The 21009-nt window shown below is 38.0% G+C and overlaps 1 protein-coding gene across 2 annotated transcripts; it reads right to left on the bottom strand.

The window, feature by feature from the left end:
- Positions 1–910: 910 nt before the first annotated feature.
- LOC130559346 (cytosolic 5'-nucleotidase 1A-like) lies at positions 911–5934 on the bottom strand. 2 transcript variants are annotated; one of them, XM_057342355.1, is made up of 6 exons: positions 5772–5934; positions 4038–4124; positions 2937–3036; positions 2627–2752; positions 1901–2026; positions 911–1741 (listed from the first exon to the last, which is right to left on the bottom strand). In XM_057342355.1, exons 2-6 carry the CDS (start codon positions 4122–4124, stop codon positions 1719–1721), a joined length of 462 nt encoding a protein of 153 aa, XP_057198338.1. In that variant the 5' UTR covers positions 5772–5934; the 3' UTR covers positions 911–1718. The 2 variants fall into 2 exon arrangements, with proteins under 2 accessions (XP_057198338.1, XP_057198337.1); XM_057342354.1 differs by having other exon boundaries at positions 1845–2026; positions 5772–5933.
- Positions 5935–21009: the final 15075 nt, after the last annotated feature.

Genomic DNA, 21009 nt, shown 5'->3' with positions numbered 1-21009 from the left:
CAGACGTAGCTTTGACAGGATTTTTTTACTTAAGTGTCTGGATAACTATATAACATATAATAACATAATTAATCATACCCTTTCATTTAATACCTTTTGCAACTTTCTTTTGCCAAGATAACAGCTACAATTCCTGATGGTTTTGCAGAACCCCTGGAGTAACACACACCGCTTAGTTTCTATAGGGTTCAGGTCAAGGTACTGGGATGGCCATGGCAGAAGCTTCGTCTGACACTACTGGAACTTCAAATGGGATAGGTTCTTTGGTCAGATTAAACTATAAAATTAGCTTTTTAAAGATTTGGCACACACAGAGATAAAAAGTACCCCATATGTAAAATTAAGTATAGGATACTGCTTTAGCTTTAATATTTTGGTCCTAATTTTCTGCTAGAGATCCATGTTGTTTATATAGAATGCATCATGGATTCTAGTAAATATCAACAGATAAAAATGAAAATCAAAACCTGACTCTCCCCCCTAAATCATATAAAGGGGCCAAGGTTGGATCTTCCATAGGACCCACCTTATGTGCTTCCGACGGCCATGAGCAAATCGGAGGGTCTGGAGAGATTCTGTATAAAGGAATGGTCTCGAATTCCTGTCAAGTGCTCTCCAAACTCATCAGGCATTATAGGTGAAGACTCTTATTGTTATCTTGTTAAAAAGAAGGTTTAATTAATTATGAGCAGTGTGAATTCCCCCAATTCTTATTCTCTGATGAAAGGTTTTTTTTGTTGTAATTTTTTTAAATAAAAGATCAAAAGGATTAACAATGCAGATTTATTTTCACAGCCTTGATCATATTTACCTTTAGGGTATACTTTTGAGAAAAATATCATCATATTATTATCATCATTATCCATAAGTCTAACTATTCATTTCCTTTTGCGCATATTCAGAATAAACAACCTCTGGACACGTGGAATAGCGAGGAATAGCAAGGCTCATGTTTATTATGAGAAAACAAAAAGGTACAGAGAGTGATTTAGGTAAAATACTAAAACATTTATAAAATTTAGGTTATGATCAATTTATTGTTTTATTTGACCATTTATATATTGTCGCTGTCAAGCAGAATACTTTTATCTCCATATTTCATGGTTTTCATTTTTTTCATAAATCATTAATATTGGTCATCCAATATCTGTGGGTTTTGCAAATATTAAACCAAAGTAAGTATTAAAAAAGAGCTTGTCAACACAATGTTTAATTATTTAACATTATTTAAGTCTTTTGTTCCATTTCCTGAAATGTTGCAGTTTTGGAGTTATGAGGTTTGAGCCTGACAGAGACGATATTGCCAACAATTTTTTTTGCCTTAATTTCCTGCACTCATAAAGCCATAAAACACAACAGCTGAAATGATCACCAAATTATCTTCCCTCATAATAGAAATCACACCAGCAGAACAGGTCATCATGGTTAATTCTTAATCACTGCATACCCCAAAAGGTACACAAGCACCAACAACACCATGTTCTAGGGCTCCTTTAACATGTGATTTTTGGTCATCAAAGAAGATGTGAGGTTTAATAGCTTTTAATATGGGCCCTTTATGAGAACCACAGAGAAAGAATGCCTCATCTATGCCCAATCCATGCTCCTGTAGAGTCTTGAAGCCTCTTATTCCAGGACTGCCTGCGTTGCGAGATGTTACTAAGTAGGTACGGACTGGACAGTTTTTTGAAAATCTCTTTTGAATGAAGAGTAATGCTTTAGCAAACTCTCCTAGAGGGCCCTGCAAAATAATTCCACACACAAACATCCAATTTTAGATCATTTTTAAAGATAATATTTACCACCCAAAATACTAATAACATATTTTAGACTAACAGTTTTACCACTTTCAGAACTGTGTTTTCTAAATCCTTCTCATTTTGCAAGAAAGCATCTAGACCTCTCTCTCTGTAGACTCTCTCCGATTCATCTGAAAACAGGACTCCATCGCCATCAAAGGCCACACGTAACTTGTCATCACTGAGCTCAGTGTAATTGGTCTGGAACATGATGGCTGCTCCATATCCTGAAAAAATGCAGCATTTTTAACTATTTTTATTTATTTTTTGTTGTTTTATTATGCTGGTGCACTTTATAGACACATTCTCAGTGCAGCATTGGATTGATGTAATCCTGTAGCTCCCATTTTGCAATTCTCTTTGGTTCGGGTTAACAGCTGTAAAACCTTTCTTAAAAAATTGCAGCTAATTCTTAAATTCTGTTTATGACACAGAAGCAGTATGTGGTGTGATTGCAACCTTGGAACCTAAAGTCTGAATCCCCATATCATGTGACCCAGAAATTGTCATTGTTGCCATTTTGCTCTTGAATTTGAGTTGCGGTTAGTCTGGTTATTTTGTGCTTTTAGGCTTTTGTTTTTAGTTTAATGTAGTTAGTGTAATTACCTAAACTGTGCCATTATTGTATTTTATAAAAGTAGTAATCCTGTTTAAATAATTTATTAATAATCCGCCAATATTTCCAATCCGATGCTGTCAATGAACATTAACAAGGACCCCTCTTTGATATGGCTAAAGGTAACTCAATGAAGCTGCTTTGTGACGTAAATGTAGTTTACTTTAATGATACTTTTAGAATTTAATTGCAAAATGATTTTATCTCTCACCTGCTTTGATGGCCTCTCTTACACTCTCTGAGTCCGTCGACAGGTAGAGAACAGGCTTGAGGTCATTAAGATGCTCAAGAAGTGTTTTCTTGGCAGTAATCTCACAGATATGGTCAATTTCCAGATCTGCACAAACACCATTACAACAGTATAATAGTATTGGAAATGTATTGATATCAATGATATTATCATCTTTCAGAATGAATGTTTTATAGTACATAGAAATAAACGTAGTCAGTTTTCATTTTTGTTAACTATTTCTTGATGCCATTGAAAGGAAAAATCACACAAAGACTTTTCTAGTCCTTACCATAAACATTTTTCGGACAGCTTGTAGTTATCAATACAATTTTAAACCGCCCTTCATTGGCTTGTCCCTGATCCATATGTTGATTCACCATATTTATAGCCTAGAATGACCATAATATTGTTAGTAATGCTATAGACTGTTTTACAACAAATAAACAATGCTGGTCCAGAGGCTCTTCCTGTCTTTATTTTTATTATGATTTAATTTTAATTAAATACTTCACCCAAAACTGAAAATTCTGTCATCAGTTACTCACCCTCGAGTTGTTCCAAATCTGTACACATTTCTTTGTTCTGATGAACACAGAGAAAGATATTTGGAAGAATGCTAATAACCAAACAGATCTTGCCCCCCATTAACTCCCATAGTAGGAAAAAATACTTAATCCTTTTTTTTGTTCTGTTGAACACAAAAAAAGACATTTGGATGAATGTAGGACAGCAAATAGTTCTGGGGCACTTTTGACTACCATTGTATTTTTTCCTACTATGGTAGTTAATAGGGGGCAAAATCTATTTTGACAAAGAAACAAAGAAATTTATACAGATTTGGAACAACTCGAAGGTGAGTAAATGATGACAGAATTTTCATTTTTGGGTGAAGTATCCCTTTAATTCTGGTTGACTTTTTAACATTTTTGTAGTTTAAAAAACTTGAAGAAAAAGAAAGTCTCAGTGAAAATTGATCTCCACATGCAAATATTTATTAATTTATATCTGATATAATAATAATTAGTCAACAATATGCAATACAAACTTATTTCTATAGCAAAATAAAAACAACAGAGGTTGGCCAATGTGTTTTTGCAGGTACAAAAAGCAACACATTTATTAAGTCATCAACATCATTGTTATCGCTTTGCCTCTGAAATTAAGCCACAAACCTAAAACCTTAAGTTTTAAATGGTCAGGTAGTCATGTAAGCAAGATAAATGTACATCCAACTGTTTATTATTGGAAAATAACCCCCTTCAGTCAGATACCAAACTCTTCCGCTTTGTGTTAAACCCTGTCAAAGTTTATTCTGTGATATTAACCAGTTTACTGTACATTACATATAGTCCTTACTTAAAAAAGCACATTATAATTCAAATTCTGTTACCTTGACAAATGGAAAAGCTACTCCTCTACCTCCTCTCTCCTGGTTAAATAATGCACATGATGTCACAGCAATGGTGAATGATGTCATCTAAAAAGTAAAGATGGTTAAGAAGGGCTAGAACTAACTTAATTGACTGATAAGTCCAAATGTAGTTTTTAGGTAACAAGATAACAACAATGTTTGACTGATGTTTTCTCTGTTAATAGAATGTTTGGAATTAGGTTATATCTGCATTTTGAGCAGTTTTGAGAGAGCTTTAAAGGTTTTGCATTCTATTTAACTTTGTAGTTAAAACAAAAAACAAAGTTTTGTTTTCTAAAAAAATAATACAATATGTACACAACTTAAAAAAAAACATCACATAGGCTAATGTAAATAAATTGTCAGAGAATAAAAATATGTGAATAACTCAATTTGGACAAAAATGTCAGATAGAACCTTATAATTCCAAAGTGACGATGTGACGATGTTCGGTAATACGGCACATCATGGTAGTAAAAATGCACGGTATTGCGGCACTTAGGAAGAATATGCATTATTCTTACCTTTAAAATTACACTGCGTGCATGCTGCGTCATACGCATGCGCATCTTGATGTAAACAGTATCACGTGCACGTGGAGAATGGTGGAAGGAGTGGCGCTGCCGATTTAAGTTAGATTAGGCTATGTGTTATGACGACGCACTTTTTGTATTCGCGTGTTTCTAAATACCATTTAGGAACAAACAGCCGAAAGATGCCAAAACAACATGGATTATTACCATATAGGCTACACTAATTTAGACGTCCGCTAGCTACGCTAAAGATCGCGTCGCGTAATTTAACAACTAAAATAGACTACACAACAGTTAACCGCTACGAGTGTGTTGTGTAGTTAATAATGTCAATGTAGCAGAGCAATTATTTTGGTTTTAAATGCAAAATGGCAACGCAACACTATCGCATCTTGCCACACAGTGCTGTTTTGAAATGTCTATTTAAGTTAGTTATATTAGCTATCCTGTGTACCATCCGGAAAATCACTGACATGTAATTATTTATAATAAAGTGATGTCAGTAATAATGACCATTTAAAAATCAAGCCATAAATTTAATGCTACTTGTGTGTTGGCTATGTATGTTGATTAAAGTGGGCTTTAGTACAATCATCACATACATGTGTTCCCTTACTATAATCTACTATGGAATGAAAGATGTATTTATTGATCATAGTTAATCAAACAAACAAGCAAAAACACCTGACATATTATATTATCAATAAGCTTTGCTTTCCTTTTATTCCGTAAGCTTTACTTTTCAGTGAAAAAGCAATTCAACTTGTTATTGATAACAATAACACTGATGTTTGTTTATCTTTTCAACCTGTGTCGAGTGTAATTTAACACAGATAGGCCTAATACAGTCTGTAATTATTGTAACATGAAAATTTGATGGACATAAAATAATAGGCTTTTTATAGGTAAGAGTTTTTTATTACATCATAACTTAATTTATAAGCCTTGATTTATAAAAAGGAGCTCTGAAGTTAATAAAAACATACATTTGATTTAGATAAGTTCAGTGTTGTCTTGGTGTCTTGGCAACCAAGCATGGGTCAAAAATACTCCATGGGGCAAGTTTTTAACATGGTCAGGTTATTTTAAATAGTTGTTACAACAGCAAAATTGCAGTAGTTTCAGTTACTTTCCAATGATTCTTGATACAAATTTAAGTGACAGATATTAGAAAGCTTACCTCTGAACCTCACGTCAGATGTGTTCATTGAAGTCTTGGTGTTCAATGGCAGCAAACAATGATTCACAGTATGTTTTGAATTTGTTTAAATGATTTGCATTAGAGAATGGAAGTGAAAGAAGCAAAAGTCTTTTCATATCTGACCTTTAAATGAATGGCATTTATTTTTTTGTTTTGTTTGTTAAGAGTAAACCAACAAGTTATTCCACATACTGTAATCAGGGCTGTGACGGTGGAAATGACAACCGCACCACCGCGGTGGTAAAGTGTCATGGCGGTGGTGAACTGCCACCAGCAGTAGTGCACATCACTGTGACAAATATAAGTGTAATAAAAATGACAGTTGCGATAAGGATTGGTATTTGTAGCCTTTTATTTAAAAGATTTTACATTAACACAGAAATTATTGGCATACGTTACCATTGGTGCGTTCGAGCGCGGGCCTTGCATAGATCTTGCATACAGATGCGTTTATATCTGGGTTTAATACCTTACCAACCAGAAAATACAATGCAACACATATTTCTATAGCACGTTTTGCAGGTATAGGTGTGTATTTTTCGATAATATGCATGCAGTGTTAATGAAGCAGAAGTGCAAGTAAGTCTGGTTACTATCTTCATAAGTAAATAGACTGTTTTGCATCATTGGTGGTTGGTGATTGTGTACATGTCTGTATGTGTACTGTATGTGTGTGTGAATGGAGGGAATTGAAGCTTTACTCTGATAAAAATGAGAGAATGCTTTGACTCAGATCGATGGTGTAATTACCCATAATCCTAAGGGGCATCTCTCACTTCACACACACAGAGGCACACCTGGGGTTCTCTTACATGTGAATGGGGGCAGATATCTGTCATCAGTCCTGATTCTCTTTCCCGCTACATAACACCCTCTGTGCCACAGCCAGCAACTGCTGTTTATTTAACTTGTGACTAAGGCCAAAGAAATGAAGGTTTCTAGATACAGAGAGAGAAAAGCTGTTCTTCAAACTGCTCTTACCTACTGTAAAAATGAGGCTGAGAAAAGTCTTTGTTTTTGTAAAGAGGGAACATGATTTTCACAGAGTATGGCAGGTGGAGTGGTGTTTTAATATTTACTTGGAGGATGGTTGTAAGTCTAAAACTATGGAACGTGTCGTTCTTTCTCTCTGAATGTTTTTTTTTTATTTAACTTTTTAAGTCCAGAGCAAAGTATGGTTGATAGAAAGTTCATGTAAAATTCAAACTCTGACCTTCTCAGAATAAGTATACTTCACAACTCGTATTAACCAAATGAGCCATAGAAGTTATTGTTATTTGCCAAAAATGTCTTTATTTTTACAGTGTTTTACAGGATGGTCAGATTTCTAAGTCTCATCCAAATCCCTGTGAGATCCTATTCAGAGCACGTAGCTGGGCTGCATCAAAAGCTTTGTAATGTTTTCCACCTTAATTTATTAGAACAACCAGATTGATTATTTATTCAGCATTAAAATTCAACTAAACTGAACATTTAAAATCTGCATAATTCCCACGATCCCCCAATCTTCTCCCATGAGTGTGAAGAACGTAAAAAAATGTTAAACAGATAAAAGTCGGTTTGTCACGTAGCTAATAAAAAGCAGCTTTAGTGGAGTTAACAAATGCCTTGCCTGACTGAAACGGTCATGGAATGTCAGTGACTCTGGCCGGAGCTGAGCTGTGATTAATGATGGTGTTTGGTGGTTTGCTAACCCTCTCCTCACTTCTGCTAACACTTTTGTTCTCCTATGTAACTTCTCATGTTGAAGAATGCTGGTCTGGTATCATTGCTTTTCAGTACACGTCCTGACAAATATAATCATACAGACAACTGGGAGCTGATTTCAGATCCAGTGGGACCGCTTGACAGGTACAAGCTCAGTACAGATGACGAACAACAGTGACCCTTAGCATTCCATCCTCAGTTGTCTTTCATGTCCACTGAGACTAAAACTGGTGTCGAATGTTTTTATAGTACCAGGATGCTTAAATGTGAGCTGGTGAAATGCAGCCTAGTAAAATCTGTTGCTATATATACTACTAGCTAGATTTGGAGTATAGACGGTTTCATTGGACACGCCTGGCCTGAAGTTAACTTCTAGTCTGTGTTTGGTTATCGGTCTGGCTGTAGTGGCTATAATAAAACAATTCATTTTATATTTAATTTATATTAACATTCATTTATATTCATGTTTAATTGTATAATAATTGTACTAAATTAAATTAAATTAAATTTAAATTTAAAATAAATTTTAACCGGAAGTTAAGTGTGGGCCATGTAAATGTTTGCCGCTGAAACCGTATTTATTTCCGCCCTGCTTTTTTATCACGGAAGCCTGAGATTGATGTAAAGAACTACTGTGTCAGAAGTAACCCTGCTGAAAAGACAAGATTTGGTGATTAACAGATGTTGTGTTGTTGATGTTGGTCCCCAGCATGGAATGTTTCCGTCAGACCTTTTATCTAGCATGACTTCGCTGTCCAAGCAGTTTTACTAGATAGGCTAGCACCAAAACAATGTATATTGTAAACTAACCTGAAACAGCAGAGGAAATCTTAAAATCCCACAGATTAGATCAATTATTTTTTTATTATATAAGTCAGTTATACAATTAATATTAGAACAGTGTAATTTGTCAGTATGTTTCCTAAACTGGCAACTGTTGCATGCTATAGTAAAAAGCGAAAGGATTTCAATGTTTAATCGTCAGAATTAAACGGAGAAAATGCTTTGTATTTGTGTGGATTTAACTGGAAGACTGGAAAAAAATGTGAATGAGTAATAGTGAGAAAAAAACTCTTCTCAATCACATGTCTGCTTTCCTCATTTTTCTTTATCTCTGACATAATGCTACACCTGCACACTCAGCTTTCTCTCTCTCTCGTTCTCTCTCTCTCTCCAACATCAACATCCCTTTATTTTCCCAGCTTTAGTGGGTTTGATAGATGATCCAAGCAGAGTAGCGCTGAGGTATTTTATGCAGCAGCTCTGATTCTTGCTCATCTTATTTCAGTCCAAACAGTCCAGAATTCATGTTTATTTCTACTCTCTGGCTGCAGGGCTTGGGGTAACAAGTGTGGTGTGCTTTACTCTAATTGTTTGTGTTGAAGAATGATAGAGAGATAGAGCGGATGAATTTAAGCAGGCTTGATGTAGCCAACATTTCACCATCCCATGATCCCCTACTGTGCAAGTCGCAGCCAAAACAGTGATGTAAGTGATCTGAGTAGCTGCGCAAGTAAGAGGGGAAACATTCATGCCCCTCACAACCCTGTAAAACAACGCTTGCTGGCAAATCATGTACCTATAACTAAACTAGACCTGTGTTTATTTTGTTGGAAAATGTTGTATTCTTATACTGGCTGGATTGTGCCAATAAACGTTGATTTAACAAGCAGGTCTATTCTTATCAAAGTCTCTGAGAAAAGCCATCATTGTCAGTGTTGTACATGAACTGTGTAAACTGCTAATTCATACCTTTAGCCACAGGAGGGCGACAAACTCTACATTTGTTGTAGTGTGGCCAATGCTGAATGATGAGAATAGATCCGAGGACACAGATTTTGAATTTCAGTAATGGTTCAGACCGTTTTATGCTAGTTAATGCTGGTGAGTGCTTGTTTAAGTGGTAAAGCAGAAAATCTATGGGGTTTATCAGGGAAAAAACAGATAATACTTTAAACTAGAGATTTTTTTGCGGTTACTATCATAGCCTTAATTCTTTATATCTAACTTTATATTCATGTGTTTTTCAGAATAAATGTTCAAATTAATAGCCTAATCTAAGTTAATTTACTGTTTTACAGTGCATTCCTATACATTTTATCAGTGTTCCCTGAGAATTGAACCCAAGGTTGGTGAGCTACAGGAAAACTACAAATGTTTAGGATCACTTGACACAGTCGTTTAACCTGAAGGTGTATGTTTCAATGTTTGAAATTAATATGTTGGCATAATTATATTTTTGTCTACAAAAGTAAAGTGATTGTTCACCCAAAAATTAAACATTGTGTTAACATTTACTCACCCGCTTGTCATTTCAAACCTGTATGACTTTCATTCTTCTGCAGAACACAAAAGATATTCTGAAGAATGTTGGTAACCGAACAACGGCGATACCCATTCACTTCTATTGTACAAGGACACAAAACCAATGCAAGACAGTGGGTACCGCCATTGTTCTGTTACCAACATTCTTCAGAATATCTTTTGTGTTCTGCAGAAGAATGAAAGTCATACAGGTTTGAAATGACAAGCGGGTGAGTTTGTGTTTGAATTGTGTTTTTCCATGGTTTTGATGTGTTTGCTATTATTCCAAAATGTATTTCTAAAATATTAATGAAGATTAAGCAAGTGATCCTAAACTTTTGACCGGTAGTGCATGCTGTGGACCAGAGATGCTGATTGGAACGGTTTAGAAACCAACACTTATTAAACATAAGTGTTTAATTGAAGTCTAGGAATCTGGGTTTTGTAAGATGTCTGGGAGTTGTTAGAAGGCATATCAACTTCAGAACATCATTTCCTCTGTAAGCACTTGCTCGGAGCCCTGTTGATCAAGATTAACCCGTACGTCATCACTATGCTATTTGGTTATGGAGTGAGATGAATTATTGCTTTTATTATTTTGCGAGTGTGTGTAAAGATACATCTGTTTGTTGAGAGATCACAGATCTGCTGAGGTCAGAAGCTCAATTGAGTACAGGAGTGTTATAATAGAGATTCACGTCACTACGGTACGGCTGAAGTTTAGAGGTCAGAGGTCAGAAATAAGACATTGTTTTACACCATCTGTCTCTCGACAGACACTTCACAGTTTATGCCTTCTGATTGGTCTTCAGCAGACACACACACACACGCACGCACACACACGCGCACACAGACACACAGAAACACACTCTGATGTTGTCTTCATCTTCATTAGTTCTCTCCATTCTAATATTGCAAACCGAGTGTCTTTTCTCTTCTGTTGTCAATCCTCACATCTTTTATCTTGCCCTCTCGTCTCTTCCCTCTTTCCAGCTCTCCTCTCATAATAAACACTAAAATGTTTTATCTTAAAGCTCCCACCCCCTGTCCCATGTGCAGCTGTGTGTGTGTGTGTAAGCAGACAGAAACATGGGAGGTGGTAATGTTGGTGAATGAGTGCAGGGAGTTGTGCTCTCCTGCTCTGGCACGGCACCTGGCTTATATTTGAGACAGGAAACACTGAAGTAGATGTTTCGAGGATGTGTACGAACCAAACTAAACATTCAGTCATACAGAAGACACGTGGAGACCTGTCAGCCCACAAACCCAAACCACAGCATGCTCGCAACAGAAATGACATACATACCTCAAATGTTTAAAAACACGCTACTTTCATCCTTCATAGAGGATTGGGGTGGGGGTCATTGATAGTTCAAAGGATTGTGTTGTTTTACCTCATAATACTTTCAGGCTAGGGACTGATATTTTTAGTTGCGTTTTTTTGAGTATTTTTAAGAGAAAAAGAATTGAGTCTGTGACCCCCAGAACGAGTAACCGATAGATATACGGAATGAAAAATACATTGGTGATTTTAACTGTAGGCTTGTTTTACAAACAGTGACTTTCTGCCGTTTACGTTCGCAAATTCTAGTGCCAATATTACTGTGCGTTTTTCAAACATATAGGTTTCTTTCGGGTATACATGAAGTCAACCAACATATACAAATATCATACTGGCAGAAAGATCTTTCATAGCAACGAGCAAAGTCAGACAAACAGAAGTAACCCTTTTCCCCCTAACGCAGTTTAATGTTCTGTGATTCATCTGTCAGGTACAGCTGCCACGCACCAGCATTTCCTGTTTAAGACTGACCCCTTCTCACACAGCGCTCACCCTGTCAGCTTCATAAAACTGCAGCTGAAACATTACAAATACAGCTAAAGCTCAACTGTACATATTTATCCCTCCAGCAAACACAGTGTGCTCAGTTACTAAGTTCCGTAAAAGCACCTTAGCATTACATTGATTGAAAATGTGCCGCTACATCTGCAAGAGCTTCACCCGAAGTGCAATTGGGGGGGGATGGATACGGGCGGTCGGGCGCAGGAATCTCTAGTAATGTGTCAGATTAGCAAATGGAAATTCCAGTGGAAAGTGTGAGATAGAGTAGAAGAGAGAGAATTGACAAGTTCAGTTGATGAAAGCGCAAGACGAGCCAAATGGTAACCAAACCTTCCATAATCCTGTCCTAGTGCTGGCAGGCCGTGAGACTTGGGGTTTTCCGATTGGGTTTTGCTTCTCTTAACCCCGCGGCCTTTGACAGGCCCCGAGCACCTATCATAGGCTTTTATGAGATCTAATTGATTAAACGTGACCACACCATTTATTTTTACGTCTGACGTCTGACCAATGTGTCACTTTTTCAGAGAAAACGGTGGAATGGAGCAAATGCAACGTTGGTGGTGGTTTCTGTGGTTGAATTATGTAATTGACAGGATGATGTAGTGCAGTGCAGTTTACCTCAGATTTTCATTAAAGGATTTTCCTTTGGATGGCCCGGATCAAATCCATGCCATTGGCTTTGGTCGGGTTATGTCGTATTTGCATACGGGCTCGGTTGCGGTATTCAGGAAAACCATTTACATGAATTGATATTAGTCTTTGTGTTTCATGTTTGGTCAAGAATAACTACACAATAATGCAAATGTTTGTATTAGGTAACACATTTAAACCCCTGTGATGGGGTCATCTTGGAGCCCTGCCGTGCCCAAACCTGGTGCAGTGTGCCATGTGATCCTTGGGTAGATGCCCAGGCTCAGCGGATTTGTGGGGTGAAATATGCAGACAGATTTTTCTCCTTCTATAATGCTGTGAGTAGATTCACCTTGCCGTGCATTTGTTTTACTTGGAGCTGGACCCATTCGTTTGACCCAGACAAATGCTCATTCACGTTCCATGTCATTCCACTTGCCAAACCTTTAGAGGAATGAAGTACATGATTTAATGGCTCGGAGTCTAAAACGACCAGATTCTAGGACCCTGGGTTAAGACTGTGCTGATGTGTTGGTCAAGTGAAGATAGACGGAAACAGAGTTTAACCACAGAGCTTGTTTAGCAGATAATCATTTTGTAAATCCATCTATTCATCTGTTCATCCATCATCTATCAGGAAATTGTTGTTAGTTTATTATATTCAGAATACCTCATTTTCTGGCAGATCCACAGTAGGAAGCCATTTGTGAACTGTGTGATCAAAGACCTGAGCTCTGTATTGTTTTTTGCAGGGTGATTATAAATCTGGTATCTGTTCATTGCTTAAATTACCGCATGGGAGAATTTAGCTCACCCTCCTGTTTTTCTCTCTTTCCCCTCATCTGCTGGACAGAATCACGAGACATGGAGGACATGGGCTGTGGTATCCTGTTTTCTTGTCTGTTCTTTCTTCAAAAGCTCTTTAAAGGTTATAGGATTAATAAGAAAAGAATGGAACGGAAGCCTACAGCAAGAAAACTACAATGAAACTGTACAGTACTGCCCCCTAGAGGAGAATGTGTCAAATTATACATAATAAGGCATTCTGTGACTTGTGTGGGGTCTCCCTGTAGCCATCAACTCAAAACTCATGAATTTCACAATTATTCCTGCAGTGGGTGGTTGGTGAACCATACCTTTAATCTAAACGGGATAAAAATGTACCATAACCACTCTGGCGTCTGCCGTTTCCTCATAACCAGATTTCGAGTTATTGCTGCTGCAGTTTCAAGAAATTTTATGATTAGTCATGGTTTCGTGCTTGCTTGTTCCCAATGAAAGGAAATCCCACCCGGCAGTGTGCAAAATTCACGGCGAAAAGCCGTGGACAGATCTCTATCTGCTCGCTCTTGTTGTTGCCACCCTGAAATTATCAGGCCCGATCTCAGTTTCCATAGTTTCTCTCGGCCCTGTGTAATGGAAAGTTAATTAAACCGAAAAACTCACCGTTGAGAGTAAAAAAATGTGTTTATAAAACCTTATTCAGTTACCTCTTCTGCATTACCTTGAAATTTATGTGTGTGTGTGGCAACATGACTTTGAAAAACAAGTTAGCAGGTCGTCCTGAAAATGCTGCATATGCCCAAATACAGAATTGTGAGGAAGTCATTGTTTGATAAAGCCGGACATTACGCAGCACCGTCCAGTGAAGCGTGCAACCCGTCTTAATCAAAGCCCGTCTCGCTCGTGAAAGTGTGCTGTAAACGGTCGAAACGCAGACCGTCCACCCGCACACCTGTTTAGGAGAATCTAAATCTTCTAAACCGCAGACTGCAGGATTCGTTTACCGCTCCGGTCCATCTTTTCCGGTGTCCGTACAAACACGCGTTTCTGTCATCCAATCCGCATTGCACGCATGCAGCGAGGGTTTTTAGAAACGCTCGCGTCTGTCTGGTGGTTGGTGTGTTTGTATGCCAGGTTTAGAGGCCGAGCGGAGAAGAACACACAGGATCTGGCTTTGATCTGATGCAGATGGTTCTTCTGGCCCACTGCAGAGGGGTTTTACTGCCCAGACATCTCGCACACATTCACTGTTTCCTTCCTGCATTTCCGGAGGTGTTGCTTTTTTTAAATGATGAGCGAAGATGTGACACGGTATGGCCACCATCGCCAAGGCAACCAAGGCATCCACAAGACCACCGGGTTTAAAATGGAAACGTTTAACATGATAAATCACACTTGTTTTAGCAACGACGGGATCAATTTGGACGGTGCGCCTTTCTATGCGGGGGCCTGGGTTTCTGGAAAGTTCTTCAGAAGCAGTCAGATTTTCTGTGGACAGGGCAGTACAACTCAGCAAAATGGCATTCGAACAAACCCGGCGTATAATGTATTTTCCTTTTTCCCACCTAAATAGCTTGAGAACCTGTAAAGATGTTTGCTCTGAAAACACAGAGGTGGAATGCGCCGTTAAAACAACAGCATTCACAAGCCACTGCGTCAGATTTCTTATTTGGTTTTCAGTGTAAAATGTCAGAGTGTTGTTATCGGGTCTCTAAATCCCTTTGAAATATGTTTAAGAGTCGTGGGGTCCTGTAGGAGCACTAAACACCATACACACATAGACAGCGGGGGCCACTGCCAAGTAATCATTGCTACCTTCATGCTGGGCCTGTTAATATATTGGTTACTATTTTAAACTTTTTTTAGACTTTTGAAAATAATAAATCATTTTTTTACTCTCGTGTTGGTCTAATCCTGTATTTTTTTGAGTGGAATGCCAAAAACATCTGTTTAGCTCCAAAACATTAAGGTGAAAGAAACAGGTCATTTCTGTTTCTTGCACAAAACTAAAATATAAATTCAAAGGTACACATCTGGGACGTCTAATGCCGTTTGTGTGTTTATTAAAAAAAAAAACATTTTAATTCCACAGAAGTAAGCCGTACAGGGGCGGATTTAGTGAATTGGGGGCCCTAGGCAAATCCATGTATGGGGGCCCCAACTATGCACCATTTTACTTTACTGCAACCCTTATTTTTCTTCCTCCTCAAAGCACACAACTTTTCACCCCCTGTCAAAGTGACAGGGGAAAACTAAGCTTAATAAACACAGATACTGACTAATTAAAAAATATATAATAATGAATTCCCAAATGAAAAACATGGGATAAGTGTCTTAACAAAACACTTATATTAAAGTTCTAAAAAAATTTGATGAAATGAAAACTAATAAGTTACATAAAGCATTAAATTTATTCAATCAAACAGAAAAGTTGAAAATTTTAATATAAGCCTTTTTTATAAGACTTTTTAGCGCATAAGTAACCAGTCTAACTAAATGAGCAAAGCTCATTCACACCCTGCGTTCTCTTGTAGTTCACTGAGCTTTGAACGATTCACTGATCTCTTACATTCTGTGTAAACGAATTGGTTCAAAGGAGTCATTTGTTTGCGAGTCGTTCTGATCGCAATGTGCGTTCATACTGGCGAACTCGCTGTGTACAGAATAACGCTGATTCAACGAGCCAACTTCACAGCTAAAAACATTATAATGATGTACAGCAAGTTAATTTAGGAAATCTTTTCAAGAAATTCAAGAAAATGTAAATTGAACGTAAAACTCCTGAACAGCCGTGAAACACAGCTAATACAGCTCCTAATAGCTCTTTTACTGAACTTTTCAGCGTCTCACTGCTGGTAACGAAACAGCGCCTCCATTGTTTCGTAACTGCAGTTACAAATGACAATCTGTTTAATAATGCACGCAGTGTTTTTTGTGAAGACACTCGACATATTTTTGACGAGAGTCTAAGGCGGCACGAAATTTGATTGAGGCGCTTTCATGCATTTAAATGTGACCAAATTTCTGTACTAGTCCGTACAGTATGAATCGTTAGCAATGTACTGACGTTATTATATTATGTCTTTATGTGCCCATCGGTCTGCGCAGCAGGATCAAACAACCTTTCTACCTTTGAACTGGCCCTCTCCTACCAAGCGCACAGCGCTCTTTGTTTGACAGATGTTTTGGTCGTCAGTCATTATAACTGTTGTCGGTGTTCATGGAGAAATACTCACCGGCACATTATCATTGCTCCTGGCCGGGAGAGTGCTGTGTCTGGCGGGAGAGAGAGGCGCTACTGCTGTAGGAGCAGCGGTGGAGTTTGTGTGGGGATAAAAGGAGAGACTTTGGCAACAATCTTTTGTAAATCGTCTTTTTTCCTCTCTGCTGGTGTAGCTGTGTTCTTTGTTGTTTTATTTCCCTGCGACTTTAACTTCGTTTTGCAGCTAATGTACCACACAAAGACACTCTTGCTGTGGGCAGTTCTACTAATTCCGCCGCTGCGTTAACTTTCTCTAGCTGGTGTCGAACTCGTCTCATGCATATACGGTGCTAATGGAATGGTCCACTCTAATCTATAATGGGGGGAGTGCCTTCGTACAGATGTAATAACGTAAAACGTTAACAGGGATAGCCCGACTATTTTGATGATTACTTGGGGCTCTACGTGGCTGCTGACATGGCTTATTGGTTAAGTCCACCCCTTCCTTTTGGGGGCCCCTGGTAGCTCGGGGCCCCAGGATTGCCTACCTTTGCCTAATGGTAAGTCCGCCCCTGAAGCCGTAGAGAGTTGAAATTCCATGTGGGAAAATAATAACAAAATATTACATTTTGGGAGTCCCATTCCTTTGTAAGAACGACAGAGAGAGAGAGCTTTGTTACACATTAAAGTGATAGTTCACCCAAAAATCATCATTTACTCACCCTCTTGTCATTTTCAACTTTTATAACTTTCTTTTTTCTGCAGAACACAAAAGAAGATATTTTGAAGAAAGTTGGTAACTTAACAGCACTGGACCCCATTCACTTCTATTGTAGGGACACAAAACCAATGCAAGTGAATGGGGGCAAGTTAACCACATTCTTCAAAATCTTCTTTTGAATTCTACGGGAGAAAGAAAGTCATACACGTTTAAGATGAGAAGAGGTTGAGTAAATGATAACCAAATTTTATTTTTGGGTGACCTTTTAAAGCCGCAGAATTGAGCAAGTGTTCTCAGTGATGAAAATAAACCACATTCCATTCTTTCACAAACCCACCGGCCTTTTTGAACTGTTTCACACAATTACTGACATATTAGGGATGTTTCTGAGCAGAAAGTCGTGTAATAGTTTTCCCTGTGGTTATGATTAAAGGTAAAGGGGCCAGACAGAGGTCGGCCATTTTGAGACGGTAATGTGGGGTTGAAAGTTGACCTTTAACACCGATGGCGTAGTTTATGTTCATGTGTCTGATTGAGACCCAGTTCAGACAGAGTGCACCACTTTTTGTTGTTGTAGCTTGTTTGATGAACGATAACAAGAAAGAGAGGAAAGAGGAGAAAATATTTAAAGTTGAAAGAGAAAGCATGGATAGATAGGGAAGCAAGCATGAAAATGTTTTCATCTCGTGATGTCATGTTCAGTTTCCAGCAGGACAATGATGTGTTGAGAAACAACTACACACATTTTCTGGCATGTGAAGGCCATTTTAGGTATTTAGTTTTTGATTTAAATGTATTATTATACTGCATTCCATTCGATTGTTGTCTAGATATCACAATGTAATAATTTTAAGGAGTTAATTTAAATGGTATATGTATGTGGCCCCGGACAAAAACTACTATTAAAAGAAGTATACAAGGATTTTTTTGTTCTTTCAAAGACAAACAAACACATTTTTACTGTAGGGATAAGGCATGGACAGCTATATTTTCATATATCCATGACAGGACTTTATTTCTGGTATTTTTATTTCGTATTTTTGGTCTCAAATTTTTTATCAGCTTTATTGGTTTGGTCTCGAACTTTATAACGCCGTTTCACTTTTTTTTTAGCTATTTCTCATTTTCTGTTTTTTGTTTGGTCTCATTTGCATTCGTAGATTCTTAATTCCATTAGTTACTATAGCAAGTGTAATTTTTTTGCCAAAGAACTGAGAGAAATTAAACAACAGGAATATGCCTACACACACACACAGCTGTTGCGCCTCGATGCTGTGTTGTTTGATTCCTTCCGCCTCCCTGATGCGGAGACTGGGAGGTCACCAGCTGCAGACCACACCAAGGTGCGTTTGCACTGACGGCATTGCCTTTGAGTTACTGCCTCAAAGAAGTGTCACTATAGCAAAAACCAAACAGTAAGAGCGATCCAACCCTCCAAGGGTCAAAACTCTAATAAGAGACGCTATTTCCTCCTATTAACGCACAGACAAAAAACGAGACCTAACAGATTACATCTGTATCAAACACACATGGTCTCCTTTCCTCCATATTTGTTCCGTCTTTTCTTTTGCCAATTGGACAAGTTTTGAGCGTAAAGAAAGCCTTCAGTTATTTGAGTTGCTTGTGAGGGGTTTCCAAATCCTAAAGCTGGAGCTGTAAGTACCCATCTGTCCCATGAGAGGCTCATCAGCTGGAGCCCCTCGCACAAGATGTAACTGTGTTCTTGTCTTTATTAATTACAGTTTGCTCTTACCAAATTCATTTATGGAGTCACTTTGGGATATTGAAAGAGAGTAATATTTGGTTTAATATCTGAATTAAACATACATCTTACAAAGGAGAGGTTCATATCAGACCTTTCTGTTCTCCCTTCAAATTTAATTGTGAGCTTCTTTTGTACTTTGAGTTTGGCATCTGTGCTACGGCAGATGCCATTAAGCTATTTTCTAATCAAAGAACTGTTGCTAATAGCAAACACTTGTTCCTGAAACTGAGTTTTATTCACCCCCCCCCAAATGTCTTTGGTCGTTGTGTTAAACTTAATATAGGCGGTGTAAATCAAACTAGATTATCAGCACAGTATCAGCTTGCCAATAAAAGCCTTTTTTGTTAAGATAAACACCAGAATCGCAGGCTTTTCGTGTAGACACAATATGATAAATCATATTTGAACTTTTCCATATGCGGTCCAGGCTACAATTTCTCACCTCTAATGCAGTTTTAAACACACACACACACACACACACACATATATATATATATATATATATATATATATATATATATATGTATACAGCTATGTATTTTTTTCTGGTTAGCCTATCTAAAAGGATGCTTTGTGTTAGGGCTTGCATGACTACTCCGCTAGTTTTGGCGCTATATGTAGGGTCCGGGTCAACTTGTCATGGATCACATGACTGTACTCAAAATATTTTGCGTTTGTATGTGGATATACTTGGAATTATGTCTAACAAAAAATTAAGTAGCTCATAAATAAACTTTATGAGCGAATCACGCTTTATTGAGCCAGAGGCTTACCAAAAAACTATAAGTGAGTGCTGCACGACGAGTTTTTGACAATGCAGACCGCATGAATCTGTCAATGTGTGAGCTTGTTTCTCACCCAGATCTTCACAGCTGCGTGGATGTTCTCCTCATTCACACACTAGAAGTCAAGGACCACATATAGTGACCTCCATATAGTTTTAATAAAGTCTCATACTGTCTTGCTTAATAGTTAACAACTTTTGTAGACCTACAGCATCGTGAAGCACTTCAATTAGTGAAGAAATATTTTTGGCTGAATAGTTCCATTAAACGCCTTTAACATCAGAAGAACCTTTCTGTTTCACAAAAGTTATTTAGACTATAAATAAATGAAAGAATCTTTTGTAGCACCCTACAAAGCAGTAGCGTACTCTAAATGAGTATTTGTGCGAGAGCACAACTTTGTGTTGCGTTTTTATTTAAATGTATGCTAAAATGACCTAAAAATTACTTGAACACATATTTTTGTACAGAGCAACATAAGCTCTTTAGAACTTGATTTGCAATAAGCTAACTAGTCCATAGAAAAATTACTACTGTGTTGTTTATTAGTTGGTTGACCTTACAGCTGCTTTACAGTATGTCTGTTTATTTGTACAGACAATCGAATCAAAACGATTGATATTTTGGAGGAAAACTGAAGTATATTTATTCAAGGTTGTTTCATTCCCTAAACTTCACAAGGCAGAATCAACCTTTTAGATGTTCTTTTCCAGGACATACATTTTAAAATAGAGCTTTGAATCACAATCATTTCAAGTTCATTTGACAAAGTGTCTCTAGCTGTGTTTTTGGAGACTTTATGGAATAAAAAGGTATTATATGTGCATCGTGGCATCTGCCATTTTGCTTTTGGTTGATTTTGGCCCAGTGGAGGAACAGAAAAGGGAAGCTAATGTGAACGATCCGTCCATGGCACTCCGGGTGAACCCATCTCGAGCGTTTTGAAACAGATCTGACAGGCCGTGGCTCAGCTCTCCGAGTCTTCTTTTCCATCTTCCCATCACAACAGCCAAGCAGGGAGGCCCTGCGTTTGTCTCCCTCACACAGTGACTCATTCTAACCTTGATACTCTGGGCCAATTCCCCACACTCTGGGCTTTCCCAGGACGGGACGAACCTGCGGTGTGATCAGTGCCAGAATGTTGAAGATCCGTGTGGTTACATAAGAGAGTCTCGAAATGCCCAAAACAACTGACTCACCTCTGGCACTCTCATCTCAAAGTTCTTTAAAATGGCAGACCTCTCTAGCCCTACAGATCCATCACGTTACAACAAGAATCTCGCCTAAACATAAATAAAGCGCTCTGACCCTGAACTCTGAACCGAAGAGTTGAATGTGACTCCTCTCTCTCCACAAAAAATATACAGAGCGTTTGAAGTGCCTGGCGGGAAACTCGATAAGAGGTTGGCGTAAGGAGTGTGTGGGAGTGTGTGAAAGCACATCGAGGCTAAATGCATCCACTTCAGACCAAACGACT

This window comes from Triplophysa rosa, linkage group LG9 (assembly GCF_024868665.1).
Source record: "Triplophysa rosa linkage group LG9, Trosa_1v2, whole genome shotgun sequence".
In the NCBI taxonomy this organism is placed as follows: domain Eukaryota; kingdom Metazoa; phylum Chordata; class Actinopteri; order Cypriniformes; family Nemacheilidae; genus Triplophysa; species Triplophysa rosa.
The sequence above is the reverse complement of the archived record's forward strand: the minus strand, read 5'-3'. Positions and strand labels throughout refer to the sequence as shown.